General features: G+C 36.5%; 1 protein-coding gene across 5 annotated transcripts in view; it reads right to left on the minus strand.

Annotated features, from left to right (window-relative positions):
- The window catches only part of BAZ1A (bromodomain adjacent to zinc finger domain 1A), a 95,714-nt gene that overhangs the window by 50,328 nt on the left and 22,078 nt on the right, over positions 1 to 23,308 (minus strand). For all 5 annotated transcript variants that reach the window (XM_045450676.1, XM_045450678.1, XM_045450679.1 and 2 more), the window contains 2 exons: positions 11,007 to 11,150; positions 618 to 719 (listed from right to left, as the gene is read on the minus strand). In XM_045450676.1, the coding sequence (XP_045306632.1) occupies positions 618 to 719; positions 11,007 to 11,150 (246 nt within the window). The remainder of the gene's footprint in view (positions 1 to 617; positions 720 to 11,006; positions 11,151 to 23,308) is intronic.

Consider the following 23,308-nt stretch of genomic DNA (forward strand, 5'->3'; position numbering starts at 1 on the left):
ATAGGAAAGAAAGGATTGGTTTACTGTGCTATCCCAGCACCATACATACAGTACATGACAATAAGAAGGTAATTATCTTTTGACTATTGAATAAATATACTAGTCCTCAAGAATGATATTGTCCTACATGGCACCCACTAGCCACATGTGGTGTTTTTGTTTTTTTAACCTTTTTAATTTATTTTTGAGAGAGACAGAGTGCAAGCGGGGGAGGGGAAGAGAGAGAGGGAGACACAGAATCTGAAGTAGGCTCCAGGCTCTGAGCTGTCAACACAGGGCCACACGCAGGGCTCGAACTCACCAACCGCGAGAGATCATGACCTGAGCCCAAGTCGGATGCTTAACTGAGTGAGCTACCCAGGCACCCCTTATTTATTTATTTACTTATTTAGGGTGGGGTAGGGGCAGAGAGAGAGGGAGAGAGATAATCCCAAGCAGACTCCACACTGCCAGCGTGGAGCCTGAGGCAAGGCTCAAACAATGAGTTCATGACCTGAGCCAAAATCAACAGTCAGACGCTTAACCAACTCAGCCACCCAGGCGCCCATATAGTGAATCTTCTTAATCAAACATAATTATTGTCTTTTAAACCAGCATAGATAGAAACCAAGTTTTACCTGATCTGTGTTGCTTTAACAATAGCACACTCATACAATTCTTTTTTAGTGGGTTGCACCTTGTACTTGAATAATAAGGGGTCAACTGCATCTTTTTTCTTCCTAAAAAGAGCAAAGACACAAATCATTTAATAATTCGTCTGAAAATGTGAGCTTTTAAATGGAAATCTAGTTTCTAAGAACATACTGTCACAGAATCTAAGGAGTTTTTAGTTTAGGATTAAAAAAATTTTTTTTTAAATATTTATTATTTTTGAGAGACAGAGTGCGAGCGGGGGAAGAGCAGAGAGAGAGGGAGATAGAATCTGAAGCAGGCTCCAGGCTCTGAGCTGTCAGCACATAGCCCGACACGAGGCTCAAACTCATGAGCCATGAGATCATGACCTGAGCTGACGTCAGACATTTAACCGACTGAGCCACCCAGGCACCCCAGTTTAACTAGAATTTTATAAGTTACTGACATCCCTCACAAGTTTATTAGCCAAAATAGTACAAAGCACTATTTTATCTTAGGTAGGTATTTTACTCATTCAATAAGTTTTCCTGTGTGAAGAAATCAACTAGAGATGAGTAAGCACTGAGTACCGAGTTTAGATAAGAAAATTTGTAAACAAAATAGCTCTTGGATTTGCTTTTAAGCTTTCTTTTTCATAGCTATGTAATCCAAGAGCAAAAGTGGAGATAATGTAGTTTACCCTGTTTTAAGACCTGGCAGAGGCTGTACCTTTAATCCTTGCCTCCACCAACTTCTCATCTTTTCTTCCCTTTGAGGATGCATTCATCCAGCTATCCAATAAATAGTTAAAAGCCTATAATGTGCCAAATACTAAACAATAAGGATTAAGTAGTGAACAAAATACAACTATATTGGGGAGATACAGGCAAACAAACAAAAATACACAACAGAGTAGGTGGTAAGTGCTATCAAGGGAACACACCGCCAGGTAGAGGTACTCTATTTTAGATAGGGCTTATAGGAAGTTAACATTTAAGCAGAGATCTGAAAGAAAAGAGGGAGCAGCTCATGAGAAAATCTTGAAAATAAGTTTAAAGGAAGAGAGAAAGGAGTGTAAAGGCCCTGGGATGGATGTAGGCATGGTTTCTACAAGAAGCAGAATAAATAAGGAGACTAAAAGAAGACACAGCCAGAGAGGAAATAGAAGGGCTAGATTATAGGCCACCATTTAGATTTTACTCAGAAAAGACACTAGAGGATACTGAATAATGGGGTGATAATGATTTAACTTATCAGATCAGAAAGATCACTCTGGCTGCCAGACTACGGGGCAAGAGTGCAAACAAGGATATTCTTTAGAAAGCTAATGCAATGAACCAAGTGAGAACTGATGGCACAACAGACTAAGGTGGTAGTGGTGCAGCAGGGAAACAAGTGGTTGGACTCTTAAAAAGCTGCCCCTGTACATGCAAGTGCATATGTAACGCGGGTATAAGTAAGGGTTACTGAGAAGAAAATGATATGAAAGGATGACAAAGGAAGCATTCAGCAATGAGGGTCAGATACAGTCAAAGTGATATAAACACAGTAAACACAAAGTGGGGGGTGGGGAGAGACTCCACACAAAAGGGATGCAGGAGACAATCACACAAATAAAACTGAAGTGTTCACCTTTAACAGCATTAAGTTCCTAGTTGGAAGACCAAGGATCTTTACATGGAGACCCAGGATACACAGAAACTAGAAGATATATTTAATCATTCACCCTGACTATATGAAATGCAATCTAATATTTTCTATTCTATTAAAGTTCCTCATTAAATTAATTTCACAACATACACGAGGCCATAATCTGCAGTTTGAAAAGCACTGTTCCAAAAGAGCCAAAGAGAGAACTCTAAGTGTTCAGAGAACAATACTGATGTGGGTTTCCAATAAAGGAATTTCTTGAAATGAAAAGAGGGGAAAAAAGAAAAACAAGTTTTAATGAATCAGTGGCAGGTGTTCAAGAACAACAGATTTGATTGACTGAGTTTTTAATCTTAATATAGTTTTCTGAAGAGGTGTTAACTTAGCAATTAATCACTACCATTTTATACATATAGGGGATGATCAAATAGAATTAAAAGATTACTAAAAGTGGCAGTACATAATTTTATTTTAAGTCATAATTATAAATTTGTTTATATATTATTTGTTTATAGAAAACTTGTTTGTGGACTTTATCTTAATGGATTTAAGGCTATAAAAATGTGACTTTTCATGTATAAAATTATTTTTTTGTTTTTTCTTGCTATGTCATGAAATTCATTTGTGAAAATAAAGCATAATAGAATCAAAACCTTTTTTTCCAATCAGTGCAAATATTCTTATCGGGGTTTTGTTGTAACTCTTACACAAAACTCTATACAGGATAAAAATCATAATTGGATTCTTTCCAAAGAAGTACAGTTATTAGAGACCAACAGAAACTGCTTATCATATGGATTCACCTATAAGACAGGAATTAAAAGACAATATTAAAAAGAAACCCCATTTTAATAATTTTTCTTCCTTGCTTCCTAAAGCCTAGGCCTAAACAGCTGGAATACTAAATGGAATGTAGTGACCTTAACCATGACTGTGACTAATGGACTGATTTTATTGCCAACAAGTGCAGATCTGTTACCAGTTCTATATAGCACACTAACACCTAATGTTACATTTATAGAAATCAGATTGCTATCCCAATGATTTATTCATAAAATTTTATCATTTATTTTATAAATATACAATATTTCAATATGCCCATTATATATGTTAAATTTTAGTTCTACTTTTATTTTCTCAAAATGGAAATTCCATTTGTCGCTATTCCATGGTAATATTGGTAATACAAAAGCAATTAAAATTTTTTCTATAACAGTACAATAGAAATGACAAAAGACCAGATAATTAAGCTTTCAGCACAAATGGTTACTTATGGGTTTTTTTGTTTTAATTTCAAATGCTAACCTTCTCATACATTAAAATTTCATATATGAATTACAATTAGCAAAACAATTAGGTCTACTTCTTTAAAAATAACACTCAGATTCTGTAATCTTACTAACAATTAAGCAGGTTAACAATACAGTCAGATTACACTGCATGAAGAAAGTCAGTACATAAAGAATTTTAAACAGGATATACAATATATTCCTCAAGGTTCCTAGTTTTTCCTTGTGCTCTTGCAAATTACCACTAGGATATAAGATGTTACCAAAAATGTATCTTGTTCATGTACTATTTTCAAGTTAGGATAATGTTTTTATGACATTTTAAAACTTTAAATAATACCTGCCTAGATAGGACTGCATAAAACACTGATCCATTGTAAAGGGCCTTAAATTTGTAAAGCCTTAAATCACAATAGCAGACAGAGTATATTATTACAAAGTGTTATTTACCTACCAATCTGAGTTGCTACAGATACTGTACTTAGTTTCTTCTACAAACCCTAAAAGCAACTAAACACACTGACGTATACTTGGCATACCTGCCTACTAAAATCAGATGGTAAGCTAGTGAATATTTTCAGGACTTTCAGGACTGTTTTAATTGGTACTGTCTATCAATTTAGTTCAATTTTCGGAGAATTTGTGATTGCAAAGGAGCAAATTGTACTTGGCTCTTTCATTAAGAAAGGAAATTTGTATCATGTAGTTACAGAGACTGGTCTCAACAAGATGTGAGGGTTTTCAAATATAAATTTTCTTTAAATATTTTAGTAACTTTGAAGGGAGAGGAACAATAGTAGACATAAGTATAACATTACTCAATCCACACTTGATGGGCAAACATGAGATGAGTAAAGGAACACTAAGAGCAGATACACAATATGCATGTTTCAAAGAGCAGGACTAACAGATAAAACCCTAAATCTGTTATGTTCTATATGATGCAAATTAAATTATCTTCTCTAGTCTTAACTTTTTTTTTTTTTTTTAATTTTTTTTTTTTCAACGTTTATTTATTTTTGGGACAGAGAGAGACAGAGCATGAACGGGGGAGGGGCAGAGAGAGAGGGAGACACAGAATCAGAAACAGGCTCCAGGCTCTGAGCCATCAGCCCAGAGCCCGACGCGGGGCTCGAACTCACGGACCGCGAGATCGTGACCTGGCTGAAGTCGGACGCTTAACCGACTGCGCCACCCAGGCGCCCCTCTAGTCTTAACTTTTATTTACTGCTACAATTGTGAGTAGCAAGTCAATTTTTAAAATAAAATTTGCTTATATATACATAAAATAAATGAATAATTTTATTTTATTTTATTATTTTTTTTAATTTTCTTTTTTTAATGTTTATTTATTTTTGAGACAGGGAGAGACAGAGCATGAACGGGGGAGGGTCAGAGAGAGGGAGACACAGAATATGAAGCAGGCTCCAGGCTCTGAGCTGTCAGCACAGAGCCCCACGCGGGGCTCGAACTCACGGACCGCGAGATCATGACCTGAGCCGAAGTCGGCTGCCTAACCGACTGAGCCACCCAGGCGCCCCTAAATGAATAATTTTAAATTTAAACTATTCTTTATATTATAATCTACACAAAGTATCCTAACTGTATAAAATTAGCCTCATCTCATTCTTTTTTTTTTTAAATTTTTTTTTTTTCAACGTTTATTTATTTTTGGGACAGAGAGAGACAGAGTATGAACCGGGGAGGGGCAGAGAGAGAGGGAGACACAGAATCGGAAACAGGCTCCAGGCTCTGAGCCATCAGCCCAGAGCCTGATGCGGGGCTCGAACTCACGGACCGCGAGATCGTGACCTGGCTGAAGTCGGACACTTAACCGACTGCGCCACCCAGGCGCCCCATAGCCTCATCTCATTCTTAAGTATATTTAGATCTGTACAGCAAAGGCTCTGTCATGAATCCCATGGTAAATAGCTGAAGGAGAAAATGACTTCATAGTGTTATTCTAGAACCCAATTCTGGCAAAGATGTTGGAGAGTTCTGCAAGAATGTTAAGCTGAGGGTCAAAGAGCACTAAAATATATAAGGCTGCGATGTCCATGACTTTGTCCATGGCTTTGTGATAAGAAGAGTAACAATTTTCTCAGCCTCTTTCACAAATATAGTTTAAGAAACATATGTTTAAGGTGTTAATACCCATCCTCAAAATAAATAAGTAACCTGCTTCCTAAAACCCTGACTGCTGCCCGCCAACAAAAGCTGACCTACAAAGGTAAATATGTAGTTTACTGTTTAATTCAATCAGATTCTGCAGTCCATGCCCAGACTGAGGAGTAAGCTAATAATATGTTGTTCTGAGAGAAAGCAACTTTATAAAAAGTCAAGCCTTTAATTTCTTACTTTTACTGATGTAAAACTAACTTTGAAAAAATTAATGAATATGCTCCCCCAAATGTATCAAAATATTCTATTAAAAAAAATCTGATGACTAGAATATATAAAGAACTCATAATTGAACAAAAGGACAAATAAGCCAATGTAAAAATTGGTACAGGACTTGTATATGTTCCAAGGAAGATACACAAATGACAATAAGCACGTGAAAAGAGGCTCATTATCATTAGTGATTAAGGAAATTCAAGTCAAAATGACAATGAGATACCACTTCATCCCACTAGGATGGCTATAATCAAAACACTCGAAAAATAGTGAGTGCTGGTGAAGATGTGGACAAATTGGAATCCTTATATATTGCTGTTAAGTATGTAAAATAGTGGAGCTGCTGTGAAAAGCAGTTTGGCAGTTCCTCAATAAGTTAAGCAATTGTCATATGACTCAGCAATTCCACTTTTGAGTATATACCCAAAAGAATTTAAAATAGGGACTTGAATACGTGCTGGTACATCAATAATCACTGCAGCATTATTCATAATAGCCAAAAAGTGGAAACTCAAATGTCTATCACTTGAATGGATAAAAATAATGTAGTATATACATACAAGGGAATGTTTAGCCCTAAAAAGGAATGATTACAAAAATTAGCCTCATCTCATTCTAAAGTATATTTAGACAGGTATACCAAAGGCTCTATCATAAATCTCAACATGCTACAACATGGATGTAATTTGAAAAATAGTACTAACTGAAATAAGCCAGACACAAAAGAACAAATACACTATGACTCCACTTATATGAAATATCTAGAATGAGTAAATTCATAGAGACAGAAAGCAGATTAGAGGTTACTAGGTGATGGAGGGAGAGATGGGAATGTAGAATTACTACCTAATGGGCACAGAGTTTCTGTTTGGGGTAAAGAAAAGGTTTTGGGAATAGTGGTGATAGAGGTACAACACGGTGAATGCAATTAATGCCATTGAATTATACACTTAAGATTGTTAAAACAGAAAATATTGTTATATATATATCTTAACCCTTCACTCCCTCAAAAAACGCTGGTGATCATCTTAATGATCTATGTAAATTCTAAATATGTTTAATTCTTTTTTTTTTAATTTTTTTTTTTTTAACGTTTATTTATTTTTGAGACAGAGAGAGACAGAGCATGAACAGGGGAGGGGCAGAGAGAGAAGGAGACACAGAATCTGCAACAGACTCCAGGCTCTGAGCTGTCAGCACAGAGCCCGACGCAGGGCTCGAACTCACGGACTGTGAGATCATGACCTGAGCCGAAGTCAGACGCTTAACCGACCAAGCCACCCAGGCGCCCCTAAATATGTTTAATTCTAAATATGCTGCCTTAGTATGTCTTGCAGATATTATGAACTATGATGCTGGAAAACTTTTCTAACTCTGAACTTCCATTTCTCCTCAATGATATAAGAAAATGATCATCTACCCTTTTAGAATGGTTCTGAGGAATAAGAGAACATATGTGGGTGCCTTTATACAGCTCAACTCATGGAAAATGCCAATAACTGTTCCATTCCCATCCCTTCAAGTCCCCTACTGAAACATGAAAAACTCTATATTATCTTTTATTGTCAGGGAGCAACCAAGACAAGGTAAATTTCTTACTTACTGAATTAATAGAAATAAAAGAACAAAGGTCCAAAGATGACTATGTTTCACCTTTCCTGGTATCTTAGGATACAGTGGTAGCAAATCTACAAACAAGTAGGCATTTTATGATGCTGATGTATAGTGAAGGCTCAGATTTTTTGAGAATCACAAACAAGTTAAAATATCTGTGAATAAAGTAATTGACCAGCTTACTCACTTTTCCTACTGCAAGGGTCTGTCCCAAGTACCTATATTCACGGGATAAGGCACAACATATTTCGATAGGAAATTATGGTCAAATTCAGTACTATTCTGTGATAAGCTTGTTATAAGTGGCACAAGTGCTCTAAATGGCACATATAACAAGCAAAATATTTACTATTACTAACTGGGATTATGAATTAATTTGCTTTGTATAACAAGCAAAATATTTATTATTACTAACTGGGATTATGAATTAATTTGCTTTATACTCAAAGTAACAAATTAGCCACAAACTATGCATGTAGTTCATATTCAAATCTATAAGGAAGAGAAAGGACATTAATGAGCTGAATAATAGAGTGCTGAACCTAAGAGTCTAGACATTCCTTATCCTAAGCACCTCACAGCACCTACAAGAATTAGAAGATTAGGTTAAGGGTTACTACAGGGGCACCTGGGTAGTTCAGTTGGTTAAGCATCCAGACTCTTGATTTTGGCTCAGGTCATGATCTCATTATCTGTGAGACTGAGCCCCGTGTGAGGCTTCACCTGCTTGGGATTCTCTCTCTCTCCCTCTTTCTTTGTGCGTGCATGCATGCATGCTCTTTCTCTCTCTCAAAATAAATAAACTAATATATAATTAACTCCACTTAAGGGTTACAATCTTTGATACGCTCCAAACAAAACACATGAACTACTGTCAGAGCTGCTAAAGGATATATATTAACTACATAATCCCCAATAGTTTTGCATCATAAACCTTATATTCAATGAGGGACACAAATGACCTATTAATTTCTTTTTCTGCTTAATTGTAGCAATTCAAAAAATGCGATGTATCAAGACTTAATATATAGGGCCATATCATGCTTCATTCACTCATCTAAAAATCATTTTTTTCTGTCAGGCAATGTACTAGCTAGGTGACTTTGTGCAATGCCAATTAACATTTCTAAAGCAGAGGTTCTTCTTGTTAAATAAGGATAACAACATTCTTCTAGGAGTGACTAATATGCATGTAAAGAACTTAGCACACTGCCTAGACAGCAAATGCTCAAAAGCCAGTTATAGATACAATAGTTCAAAAACATCAGACAAAATAGTCCAAGTCAGAAGTTGAATTACAAGGTTCTGAAGGAATTTGACAGTTACTGATATTTCAGAAGCAAAGGAGATAAAGGAAGTAGTTAAGAGTAGCCTCAGGGAGTTAATATCCAAAATATATAAAGAACTGATCCAACTCAACACCAAAACCCCCCAAATAATCTAATTAAAAATGGGCAGAGGACTTGAATAGAAATTTTTCCAAAGAACACATACTAATGGAAAACTGACACATTTTAAAAATGCTCAACATCATTAATAATCAGGGAAATGCAAATCAAAACCTTACACCTGTCAGGATGGCAAAAATCAAAAAGACAAGAAACAAGTGTTGGTGAGAATGTGGAGGAAAAGGAACCCTTTGATAGGAATGTTAACTAGTATAGCCACTGTGGAAAACTGTATGGAGGTTCCTCAAAAAATTAAAAATAGAAATACCATATGATCCAATAATTCCTTGTATTGGATATCTACCCAATGAAAACAAAAGAAAATTCAAAAAGATATATTCACCCCATCCCTAAGTTTATTTCATTATTTACAACAGCCAAGATATGGAAGCAACCCAAGTGTCCATCCATAGATGAATGAGTAAAGACACACACACACACACACACACACACACACACACACGGGAATATTAGGCAGTCATAAAAAAGGATGAGATCCTGCCATTTGTAACAGCATATATGGAACTAGAGGGTATTATGCTAAATGGAATAAGCCAGACAAATAACATATAATTTCACTTATATGTGGAATCTAAAATCAAATGAATAAACAAAAAGCAGAATCAGACCTAAGTACAGAGAACAAACTGATGGTTGACAGAGGGAAGAGGGATGAAGGGATGGGCAAAATGGGTAGAGGGGAGTGGAAGATACAGCCTTCCAATTATGGAATGAATAAGTAACAGGAATAAAAAGGTATAGCAGTAGGATTATAGTCAATGGTATTGTAATAGCACTGTATAGTGATAGATAGTAGCTATACTTTGGTGAGAGTATAGAGTTACTGAATCACTATGTCATATAATGTAAGTATAGAGAAAGTCGTTCAATCACTAAGTCATATAGCATATATACAGAGAGATGTTGAATTACTTTTTTTTTTTTTTTCTAAATAAGCTTTACGCCCAGTGTGGGGCTTGAACTCATGACCCTGAGAGATCAAGAGCCACATTGCTCTACCAACTGAGCCAGGCTGGCACCCCCAAATTACTATGTCTTAAATCTGAAACTAACGTAACACTGTGTGTCAACTATACTCAAAAGAAAAAAGCGGCCTCAGGTTTCTTATTGGAATATTATTGCACTGTTCACTGACAACAGGGAAGGAAAAAAACATAAGATAGACTGGAAAAAGAATTTTTAAGTTTGAGATGCCTATAAGGCAGAGAAGGAACAGAATGGAGCAATAAAGATTTAGAATAGGAGGGAGTGGAACGAAAACATGTAAGAAGACTTTTAATCAGTTGAAGACAGCTGAGATTTTTAAATTTACCTGTAGACAATGACAATCTTTTTCTTTTATGTTTATTTATTTTTTAGAGAGAGAGAGCGTGAGCAGGGGAGGGGCAGAAGAGAGAGAAAGAGAGAGAGAGAGAGAGAGAGAGAGAGAGAGAGAATCCAAAGCAGGCTCCAGGCTCTGAGCTGTCAGCACAGAGCCCAACGTGGGGCTCAAACTCACTAACCGCGAGATCATGACCTGAGCCGAAGTCAGATGCTTAACCGACTGAGCCACCCAGCGGCCCCGACATTGCCAATCTACATGTGTTTGTAGGATTTTTCTCCAGGAGCATTCAGCTGACTCATGTTGTCAACTGACTGAATTTCAGAAAGTTAGTGTCTTTACCATATGCACCATAAAGCAATTAAGTATAATAATTAAAGTACAGAATGAATTTTCTCAAGTAAACAAAAATGGAATGTGTTAAGTGCAATTGAATGAGGTGAACTTCAAGTGCTCCTAAGCAGCTGACTACAATTAACAAGATAGCTTTCAATCTTGAAAATTCTAATGTGTGTTGTTGAACCACATTTCCTAGATGGATTTTATACTGTATGATTACAAAGGAAGAAAGGAAGGATTAAAGAAAAACTTATTTCAATGGGATATCATTAGTCAATCTGATACACAGTTAAAAAATTAACAAAAATCACTTACCCATTTTGAAAAGAACTGTTTTGTGTTTCTGAATCATCACTATCACTGATGACAATAGTTTCTCCATCTACACTGCTGATATGTCCATTAGCAAAGCCATTTTGATGTGATGGAGGAAGGACTTCCAAAATCCTACACTGCAACCTAAAGAAAATTATACATTTAAAAATGCAAATTATTTTATATTTTATAATCAAACATTTCAAAACAATCTAATTATTATGAACAACTGAAAAGATATTTGCTTTTGTAGAGACTATGGCTTATTGATGTAACTAAATTAAGAAAAAAGAAAATCTGTAACATCCAATTTAAGAAAAGTTAGATACAATTTAAAATAATACAAAGGTCAATTTATCAAGATTCTTAGCAATTATATTCTTAAAAAAATTTTTTTTAATGTTTATTTATTGAGTGACAGAGACACACACACACACACACACACAGAATTAGCAAAGGAAGAGCAGAGAGAGAGAGAGAGAGAGAGAGAGAGAGAGAGAGAGAGAAAGACAGAATCCAAAGCAGGCCCCAGGCTCCGAGCTATCAGCACAGAGCCCAATGTGGGGCTCAAACACAGGAACCAGGAGATCACGACCTGAGCTGATGTTGGACGCTCAACCAACTGAGCCACCCAGGCGCCCCCTTAGCAATTATATTCTTAACTAAAGTTACTGTTTAGAAAATCAAATACTGGCATAATATGTCATTATACAGGTTGAGTCTTATTTTTGCAAAACATCCAATATTTTAAATACGGAAATTCTCCAGATCATAACCTGGAGATCATTCTTACTGTAGTTTTTGTTGGGATTTCTGATTGCTATAAAACTTCCTATACACTAGTTCTACTGCCTCTATTTTGGGTTCCCTTACTTCTGCCCACTCCATCTGGGTTTTATGGGCTGCAATTTCAGACATATTCACCACAACTGAAATATTCCTCAATCCCATTTTCACTATCCCAATTTGCAACTGATAATTAAAATGTAGTATATCCATACAATGGAATATTATTCAGCAAAAAATAAATAAAAATAAAAATGAAGTACAGATGAACCATGAAAACATTATGCTAAATGAAAGAAACCAAACATAACTGCCACATAGTATATGATTCCATTTATATGAAATATCCAGAAGAGGCAAATCCATAGACAGAAAGTGGCTGCCTGGAAGGTGGGGGCAGAAAGGGAAGAAAGTGAGAAAGGACAGCCATGGGCACTGGCTGACAATGGGCATGGGCTTTCTTTTGGGGTATGGAAAATATTCTCAAATTGGTTTATACTATGGGCTGTACAACTATGAATATATCAAAACCCATTAAGCTGTACATTTCAAATGTGTGAATTTTATGGTGTGTGAAATATGTCTCAAGTTGTTGAAAGAAGACAGAACCATAAGTAAAAAGGTATATAGTAGGGAGTAACAGAGAGAAAAAGTGCATTGCTGGAATTCTATCTATAGCCTCCCTACAACTCCTGGGCAATCCGGAGGTGGGGGTGGTGGTAGATTTTATTAACTAAGAATATCTTAACTATATATACACCTACCAATGGGGTAAATCCTTTTTCTCTGAGAAAAAGTGACTCAAGATTGGACAATTTTCTCACTACATCATTCATTTGGTCACCCTATATATTACAAGTTTTGATATATTGTGGGCATTCGTAAAACTGCCTATTCACTATCCCCATTCTCCTAGGAACTTCAAAATTCCTATATCCCACCTTCTTCCACATGTTGGAGCTGTCATGTTCCTACAAGGGCCTGGCCAGGGTTATTGATACTGGGTAGGCACCTTTTTGCTGAGCCAATACATCTTTTCCAAGATTTTAAAATTTGGAATCTAGAGAGTAAAAATTAGTCCCTCTCCTATCATGGAATCTATACTATAAGGTATGAAATTCTGGTGCTTTTGGCAGCCATGTTTCCTGCCACAACCAACAGGTAACTGTACAAGTAAGAACATAAAGTCTACAAGAGACATGAAAGGAGAGATGACAAGGGTACTAGAGGCAATCAATTCTTATTCCTGTTCTTCCTTAGACTTAGTTGTGCTTTGCTCATCTCAGGTTTAGCTGTTTAATCTTTCTTTTGATTCAATAAATGGATAATTGACCCTTTTACCTGTTTTTTCAAAATGAATTTTTGTCACAGCCACGACAAAGAGACTCATACAATTCCAGAAAAGAAACAGTATATTCAGAGCAGATTCACTTTGGGAAGCTGGTGAATTTTTATACAATAGCATTTATTCTCATTAGTGTACATTTTATCATGTGCCTATAATTATCCATTAGGAGAACATCTTTAGTATGCCCTACAATATCTGATAGCACCGTTAGGCACTGAGAAAACCTGGACCATGGATCTACTGCTAGGAAATTTTTGCACCCAAATTGAAGAAAGCAACTGCTTTTACAGCACCCCAAGGCATAAGAATCAACAAAATGGAGACTATGTAGGTGAATCCAGCCCTCAAACCATCTTATCTTCATTCTTTGCTCATTTTCCCTCACTCTGAGTCTAATATAGGTTCAATTAAAAGTATCATATGTGGCTCCTTTACAACTTGCTCTTAAAGAATTGAGAAAAAAGGGAGAAGACTCAAATTACGAAAACCACAAGCAAAAGTGGGGACATTACTAGTGATTTTTACAGGAACTAAGAAAGATTTTAAGAAAAAATTATGGACTGGGGCGCCTGGGTGGCTCATTCGGTAAGCATCTGACTTCGGCTCAGGTCATGATTCAGTTCATGAGTTTGAACTCTGCGTCGGGCTCTGTGCTGACAGCTCAGAGCCTGGAGCGTGCTTCAGATTCTGTGTCTCCCTCTCTCTCTGCTTCTCCCCTACTCACACTCTGTCTCTCTCAAAATAAAATAAACATTAAAAAAAAATATTTTTTTAAAAAAGAAAAGATTACGGACAATTGTATGCTAACGAATTGGATAACTTAGATAAAATGGACAAATTATTAGAGACAGAAACTACCAGAACTGACCCAAGAAGAAATAGAAAATCTAAACAGATCTATAAGTAGAAAGGTGATTGAATCAGTAATCAACCTTCCAATGAAGAAAAGCCCAGGACCAGATGGCTTCGCTGGTGAATTCTACCAAACATTTAAAGAATTAATATCAATTCTCAAAATCTTTCAAAAATTGAAGAGGAGAGAACACTTCTTAATTCATTTTATAACACTAATAATACCCTGATACACAAACCAGACAAAAACATGGCAGAACATATGAAAAACTCTTGTAACTTAACAAAATACAAACAACTCAATTCAAAACAAGCAAAGGACCAGAACAGACATTTCTCCAAGAAAGATACAAATGGCAATAACCACATGAAAAGATGTTCAGCCATCATTAATCATAAGGGAAATGCAAAATCAAAACTGCCATGAGATACCACTTTATACCCACTAAATGCCAATTATTTAAAAAAAAAAAGAAAAGAAAAAGAAGTGTTGGTGAGGAAATAGAGACATTGGAACCCTGTGCATTGCTGATGAGAATATAAAATGGTGTAGTTGCTCTGAAAACAATATGGTGGACCCTAAAAAATTAAACACGGAATTACCATATGACCCAGAAATCCTACTTCTAGGTATATACCCAAAAGAATTGAAAACTCAACAGATACTTGTATACCAATGTTCATAAGGGCATTATTCACAATAAACAAAAGGTGGAAACAAGTGTCTACCAACAGATGAATGCATAAACAAAATATATATGTATGTATACACACACACACACATACACGCACAATGGAATATTCAGCAGCCACAAACAGGGGTGAAATTCTGATATACGCTACAACATGGATTAACCTTGAAAACATCATACTCAGTGAAATAAGCCAAACATAAAATAACAAATATTGTATGAATTCACTTATATGAAGTATCAGGAAGAGGAAAATTCATGGAGACAGAAAGTAGAATAAAGGTTACCAGGGTCTGGAGGAAGGGAGAAATGGGGAGTTATTGCTTAATGGGTACAGAGTTTCTGTTTGAAATGATGAAAAAGTTCTGGAAATAGTAGTGATGATTACATAACACTGTGAATGTACTTAATGCCACTGAATTACACATTTAAAAATGATTACAATTTAAAAGGATTAAAAAAAAAAAAGAACTTTTTTTTCTGTTCTAACAGTAAAGCCTAAGACGGCACAATTACCAAGCTAACTACTTTGGTAGCAAAGGGAAATGGTGTAAAAAAACCTGCAGACTAACTTTCACCATTGGCTGGCAGAAATAAACCAGTGTTTCTAAAGAGGAACAACTACAGGAAATCTTATAAAAAATGTTAATTATGTAATCTAATGATAAAAAAGTTCGGTAATTTAGTGACAGGAACTGCACAAAAGTATGCAAGAAATCAAATGGACCCACTTAAAAAAAATGTATTACTGAGGCATAGTTGACAATATAATGCTACATTCATTTCAGGTATACAACACTGTGATTCAACAATTCTGTACATTATGCAGTACTTACAACGATAAACACAGTCGCCATCTGTCACCATACAGTGTTATTACAACATTATTGACTATATTCCCTATTCTGTACTTTTCATTTCCATGACTTACTTATTTTGTAACTGAAAGTTTTTCTCTCTTAAACCCCTTCACCTCAAATGGACCCTGGGTATCCTATCCAGGAATGGTTTGCTCAGAGTTCCCCATGGTGATGGAGGGAAGGGAAGCTCTTCAGTGAACATTTGACAAGGTTCAAGTTACAAAAAGAAATAGTTTTTCACTGGCCGAGCTCAGCTGAGTGCTCCAAAACGGTGATGGTGGTGGTGGTCACGAAGGAAAAACAAAATAAATGAATCTACTCTGGGCTCAGGTATGGTTGATGTAGTGTCTAAAACAGTTTGACAGTCCACTGAAGGGAATAGCCTATGACCCCCAGTAGGGCCCACAGAGCTCTAATAATTTAACAACAAATTTATTTAAAACCAACAGAAAAATAACAGATAGAAATATAAATCCCTGACAGAATAAGGGAGAAGCAAACCAGTACAGTACAGAGATAGACATAGCCTAGAATGTAGGAGATATCTTATATATAAATTATACTAGTTATTACCAAAGCTATCAATTTTGCACAAACCACAGATTTAAAATTTTTCTTTCTTCCTTCCTTTCTCTTCTCTTCTTCCTTCCTTTTCTTTTCTTCCTTCCTTTCTTTCTTTCTTTTCTTTCTTTCTTCTTTCTTTCTTTTCTTCTCTTTCTTTCTTTCTTTCTTTCTTTCTTTCTTTCTTTCTGCATTTCTGCATTTCTGCATTTCTGCATTTCTGCATTTCTTGCTAATCTAAGCAAGGCCAGGCCTACTCACTGGTGCTTAGCTAAATATCAGTTAACTATTCAAAATGGCAAGTCGACACTTTTTTTTTTTTTAATGTTTTATTTATTTTTGAGAGAGAGGGAGCACAAGTGGGGGAGGTGTGTGGGCAGGTGGAAAGAGGATCAGAAGCAGGCTTCATGCTGACAGGAACTCACAAACCGTGAGATCACGACCTGAGCTGAAGTTGGGCACTCAACCAACTGAGCCACCCAGGGCTCCCAAGTCAACACCTTGTAATAGATTTCCAAATAGACTTAGTCTGTGTCTTTCAAATCCACTTTCTACAATTTCTTGGTTCTAGTGAGTCCAAAGAAGATTGGAGTGTAAAAAAGGTGGAAGAATCATGAATTAAGACCTAGCTAATGGGTTTCCGAAGATACAGAACCTTCCTAAATTAAAGTTATGCTCTATTATTTGAGGACAGAGTAGAGGCTGACAATCAAAAGATGGTCCTTATTATTATTAGAGTTCCTGTATGTCAGATTAAGTACACAAGTTACACATAATTCTCTCTTCATACCAACTCTGCAAGTTATAAATTTTGCAGTGTCAGAAAAGTTAAATCACTTGCTCATGGTCATACAGTCTGTAATGATACAGCCAAAACTTTAGCTTTGACTCTGAATCTTCCACTCTATCACTGGAGTTGAGGGAGAATAGATACACTGTATTGACTCAAGGGTATTTCAGAGCTTTAAGCCTACACAGTCAAGAGGCTCCTAAGGTGCTAACAACTTAAAATACTTTTAAGAGTGAAACCAAGTCTGTGGAACAGCAGCAAGAACAGAATCTGAGGACAAAGAAGTTAGCAACAAATCTATAAACAGTGACAAGCTAAGCATGGAAATCGACTTTTATAAGAATATGGTATATCCTCTTCCCTCAAAAAGTTGTTTTTATTTTAAAAGTAATTCGTTTTATAGCCAAATTATGGAAAGAGCCTAAATGTCCATCAACTGAAGAATGGATAAAGAAGATGTGGTTTATACATACAATGGAATACTACTTGGCAATGAAAAAGAATGAAATCTGGCCATTTGTAGCAACGTGGATGGAACTGGAAAGCATTATGCTAAATGAAATAAGTCAGGCAGAGAAAGACAGATACCATATGTTTTCACTCATATGTGTATCCTGAGAAACTTAACAGAAGACCATGGGGGAGGGGAAGGGGGGAAAAAAAGTTACAGAGAAGGAAGGAGGCAAACCATAAGAGACTTAAATACTGGGAACAAACTGAGGGTTGACGGGGGTGGGGGAAAGGGGAAAGTGGGTGATGGGCATCGAGGAGGGCACCTGTTGGAATGAGCACTGCGTGTTGTATGGAAACCAATTTGACAATAAATTATAAAAAAAAAAAAAAGTAATTTGTTTTAAATAGTCATAGTTCAGGGGCTCCCGGGTGGCTCAGTCAGTTAAGTGTCCGACTTAGGCTCAGGTCATGATCTCGTGGTTCATGAGTTTGAGCTGCATGTGGGACTCTGTGCTGACAGCTCAGAGCCTGGAGCCTGCTTCAGATTCTGTGTCTCCCTGTCTCTCTGTCCCATCCCCACTCATGCTCTGTCTCTGTCTTAAAAAATAAAAAAATAAAAAAAAATTAGAATAGGTTCAGCGAACATCCACCATCACATCTAGATGCAAAAAAAAGAATGAAGGGGCGCCTGGGTGGCGCAGTCGGTTAAGCGTCCGACTTCAGCCAGGTCACGATCTCGCGGTACGTGAGTTCGAGCCCCGCGTCAGGCTCTGGGCTGATGGCTCAGAGCCTGGAGCCTGTTTCCGATTCTGTGTCTCCCTCTCTCTCTGCCCCTCCCCCGTTCATGCTCTGTCTCTGTCCCAAAAATAAATAAACGTTGAAAAAAAAAAAAAAAAAAAAAAAAAAGAATGAAGAAAAAATTTTCTCCTTGTGATGAGAACTCTTAAGATGTATTTATTTGCTTAACAACTTTCCTATATGTCATACAGTAGTGTTAGCTACAGTCATGTTGTACATCATATCCCTAGTACTTATTCATTTTTTAATCGGAATTTTTTTAATATATATATTTTTGAAGATTTATTTGTTTTTGGGAGGGAGAGCACAAGCAGGGAAGGGGCAGAGAGACACGGGGGACAGAAGATCTGAAGCGGGCTCTATGCTAACAGGAACGAGCCCGATGGGGGGCTCGAACTCATGAACTGGGAGACCATGACCAGAAACAAAGTCAGACACTCAATTGACCGAGTCACCCCGGTTCCCCTATTGCTGGAAGTTTGTACCTTTTTGACTACTTTCCTCCAATTCTCCCTCCCTTCTATGTCCTCTTATAGCATTTCTTATCCAATCCTTTATTAATTTTTCATATGTATTTCACTTATATTTGCCCTGCAAACTCTATCCCTACTACCTGTGTTCTACTTGAGAAAAAAAAAGTACTAGTGCTTTACTCATATTAGATTAACCTGTGGCATCCAACACAGTAGTTTACAGACACAATATTGAATTTAATTGACTAAAAGAAAAAATTATGACTCAAGACTCTATCCCATCAAGTTTTATTTTCTTTACAACATTGATCAGAATCTGAATTATCATGTTGATTTGTAGGTTTCTGTCTCTTGCACTTGAACCTAAGTCCCTAGTCCTTGTCTTAGTCACTACCCTCTTTCCACTACCTACAAAGTGACAACTGAGCACACAATGCTTGTTAATGAATCATAAAATTTGACTTTGTGTATACTTTTAAGTACTAAATTTAATATTCCCTACCACTTCCAAGAAAAAAGACATAACTGCATTTTTCATTCCTGGGAACTGTGCCAAAAGATAGAAAGTCAATAGGGGCGCCTGGGTGGCTCAGTCGGTTAGGCGGCCGACTTCGGCTCAGGTCATGATCTCGCAGTCTGTGAGTTCGAGCCCCGCGTCGGGCTCTGTGCTGACAGCTCAGAGCCTGGAGACTGTTTCGGATTCTGAGTATCCCTCTCTCTCTGACCCTCCCCCTGTTCATGTTCTCTCTCTGTCTCAAAAATAAAACATTAAAAAAAAAAAAGAAAGTCAATAAATAAAAATTACAGTTTTTTTCCATACTTGCAGTCTCCTTTTGTTGCTACTAGATAGCATTCTTTCATCTAAAACAAAATATTTGAAAAGAAGAAAGCTTAAACAGCTCAGACTATAAAAGTAAAATAATTAAAGTACCCTCTGATAAGAACAGTGATTAAGAATTTAACCAGGAAACCTGTTTAAATACTGAAGCTTTTTTCCCCCTTAGAATCAATGATCAAAAGATGATGATTTTCAGACACTTACAATATGACCTGCATCACTCTTAGAACAAATGATCAAAAGCTTAATCTAACCACATATATAAAATCCTGTATCTCTTCCCATTTAGACAAATTATAAAATGTTCAGGTAAAGGGAAAAGTAAATAGTGGACAATGAGTACATTCAACTACAATCTTTTAATTCTATTCTTTAATTTTTTTTTCACTCATCTGTTTCTCTCAAACAGAAGAACACGGATTCTGACACTGCCTGTGCTTGGAAATTATACTACTTGTGACCTTGAGCAAATTTTAGTTAATTAACCTCTGTGTATGAGCTTCTCAATTGCAAAATGAGCAAATGAGCACTTACTACATATGGCTGTTGCAGGAATTAAATAAGGTCTTATAAATAAAAAGCTCAGTGTCTGGCATATATAGTAAGCTCTCAAAAGTTTATAGGTATGGTCATCATCTCCCTAAAATGACATATAGCAAACTCTCAAGAACAGTGACTATGATGTAAGAAAATTAGGGACTGACTAAAAAAAGGATGAGTCATCACAGCTGGAAGACTCTTCTTCACTGGTCTCTGACAAGTACTGGAAGGAATAAACATTTACTGAGTGCTTTATGTGGCAGGCACTATGCTGGGCTCCTAACAAATACTAACTACTGTGGCAGATGACTGCCACAGTTATGGCCCCATTGAATCATACCACTCTGATTCCCTCCCACATGATCTCTGGATTTGTTCATGTGACTTGCTTTGGTCAATGGAATACTAGCAATATGTAGCATGCTGAGGCTTGAAATGTGCTTGCACACTGAAGCTTGCCCTCTCTTGCTGCTGGGAACCCTGCTACCACCCTGGGAACGTGTTTGGATTAGTAGCTTCCTGAAGGGTGAAATGAAAGTAGCCACCCAACTCTGAGGCCCCAGATATGTGAGTAAGGCTATTCTAAAGTAGAGGATCTAGACAATCCAGCCCCAGACAGGCCAGCCCAGATCACAGGAACATTTCAGCCAACCAATTGTGAGAATAAGGTTTATTGATTTAGGCCACTTAGTTTTGCAGGCAGTTTGTTATTCGGCAAAAGCTAACACAACCACCCTATGAATATAGATAGTATTTCAGTTTTACAGATTAAGAAAGAAGGTTCCCAGAAACAACAGTTTGGCTCCAAAGGATTTTCTACCAAGCCACTTCTGCATGCCATACTCTGAAGTTCTAAATAAAAAAGGGATCTCTGTAAAGCAGTACCTTTCCTCTATTCCAGGAATCAGCACACTATATGGCCTGTGAGCCAGATCTAACTTATCTCCTGTTTTTGTATGTATGGTCTGCAAGCTAAGAATAATTTATACATATTTAAATAATTTCAAAGTCAGAAGAAGACTTTGTGATATGTGAAAATAACAAAATATTCAAGTTTCAGTATTTATAAATAGAGAACTATTAGAATACACCCGTGCTCATTCATATACTGTCTATGGCTGCTTTTGCACTCCAACAGCAGAGTTGGGTTGCTGCAACTGAAACCATATGAACTACACAGTCTATAATATTTACTATCTGGCCCCTTATTTTAAAAAAAGTATACCAACATCTGCTCAGAATTATTCTCTTGGCGTATGTTTTTAATTTAAACAACAAAGGATTCTTCCTGGCCTTTAATGATGAGTAGATTTTATTTGTACTTTTGTCACTCCTTTTCCTTTCACCAAAAATTAGTTTAGCTTATGTCATTTTTCCTAGTTCTTCTTAACTTTAATCTTTGGATGGTCTCTGACTTCATCAAAGAAAGACAGATAAACCTCATTTTTAAAATACTAATTGAGAACCATAGGTCAAATGAATTCCACTTACACACCATACTACTGGCCTCTAAGACAGCTTGGAAAATTAACAGACTACAATTTTATCTTATTCTCAACTAATTCAAAGTATCTATGAAGAAAGTTGTTTATTAAGAACTGATCTTATATTGGCCAAATGAAACAGATCCCAAAGGAGGTAAACAAAGATATAGGAGAGAGATTTTATTCAGAAGAGGCTCTAATTTCTCAGACCTAAACCCATGTAATAACCATGTAGAAATGAATTTCCCTTTTATTTCTAAGAGGGATTTCAGGACAGAAGTAGCTATACATAGTCTCTCCTTTTTTGTGATATTAGTCACTAATATTCTCTTGCCCCAGGGAAATAAGAATTTCAAAACTACTACTGTTCTACTTCACCATCCTGCTACTAACCAAGTTCAATGAGATACAAATCGAAGTAAATATCTGATTTCCTTTTATGTTAGAAAAGAGGTGAACCTCACTTTATTTACCAACTCCCCACTTTTATCATTTTTCTTACCTCCACAGTAATGACTAAGTCCTGGGGGGAGATTCAGCTTACTGTTTGTACTTGGCATTAATGCAAAGGATCAGTAAAGAAGTTGCCAGAGACTAACCACCCTCACCCCCAATATTTAACATTCAAAGACTTTTGAGTGGCATTAGACAGATGTTCCTATTCGTTAAAGCAATTTGAATGCCTTTACAATACTGAAGAAAATGAGTAAGTATGTATGATCAGTCTAAACTTTACTGAACTATTTTTTAAGTCCATACAGAAATACAACATAATCTTTATAAGTGATTTAAATTAAACTTGCCTAGAAAAAAAATTTATTTTCATTTATTTTTGTGACTATAGGGATTTTTAGAGTATAAAAACAATTTCCCAGGATGGCCTAATTTATTATTATGCAAGTAATAAGGATTCTAAATTTTAACTCCTGAACTAGCAATGACAATCCAGGAGTCAGTAGGGTTGTAAGTATGGGTCTTTGGTACATACAACAAACACTATATATATCTAAAGAAGGTAGTTTCACTTTAACTTAGAATTCCAAAGAAAGAACAGCTGTTCCAAACAGTCTCCTTTTTTTTCTTTTTTGTATTAAAAATTATATCATCAACATACTAGGGTCACTGAGAACTAAAGATTGAAAACAATTTTTGGATGTTGTTAAAGACTCTCTTTGGCTGAGAACCAGAAATTGTGACCTTAAAAGATCAATAGTGGGGCACCTGCCTGTCTCAGTTGTTAGAGCATGTGACTCTTGATCTTAGAGTTGCGAGTTTGAGCCCTATGTTGGGCGTGGGGCTTAATTAAAATTAAAAAAAAAAAAAAAAAAAAAAAAAAAAAAAAGATCAGTAGTGTAAGCTGATCAATAGAAAGCCTACTTTCTGAAAGAGTTATGATACGAATTTAACCAATACATGTTGCTAAAAATTCTATACTATCTTTGCATCTAAATAGGAAGCCTTCTTTTTTTTTTTTTTTTTTAATTTTTTTTTTTTTCTTTCAACGTTTATTTTTATTTTTGGGACAGAGAGAGACAGAGCATGAATGGGGGAGGGGCAGACAGAGAGGGAGACACAGAATCGGAAACAGGCTCCAGGCTCTGAGCCATCAGCCCAGAGCCCGACGCGGGGCTCGAACTCACGGACCGCGAGATCGTGACCTGGCTGAAGTCGGACGCTTAACTGACTGCGCCACCCAGGCGCCCCAGGAAGCCTTCTTTAATCCTTTCCTAATAACTTATATTTTTCTCTGCCTTCAAAAGATTTCTACTCAAATAACCTGTTCCCAAAACTTCTCTTTGATTAATCCCACCTGGATCAAGTCACTGA

Source organism: Leopardus geoffroyi, chromosome B3 (genome assembly GCF_018350155.1).
Source record: "Leopardus geoffroyi isolate Oge1 chromosome B3, O.geoffroyi_Oge1_pat1.0, whole genome shotgun sequence".
Taxonomy (NCBI): Eukaryota; Metazoa; Chordata; class Mammalia; order Carnivora; family Felidae; genus Leopardus; species Leopardus geoffroyi.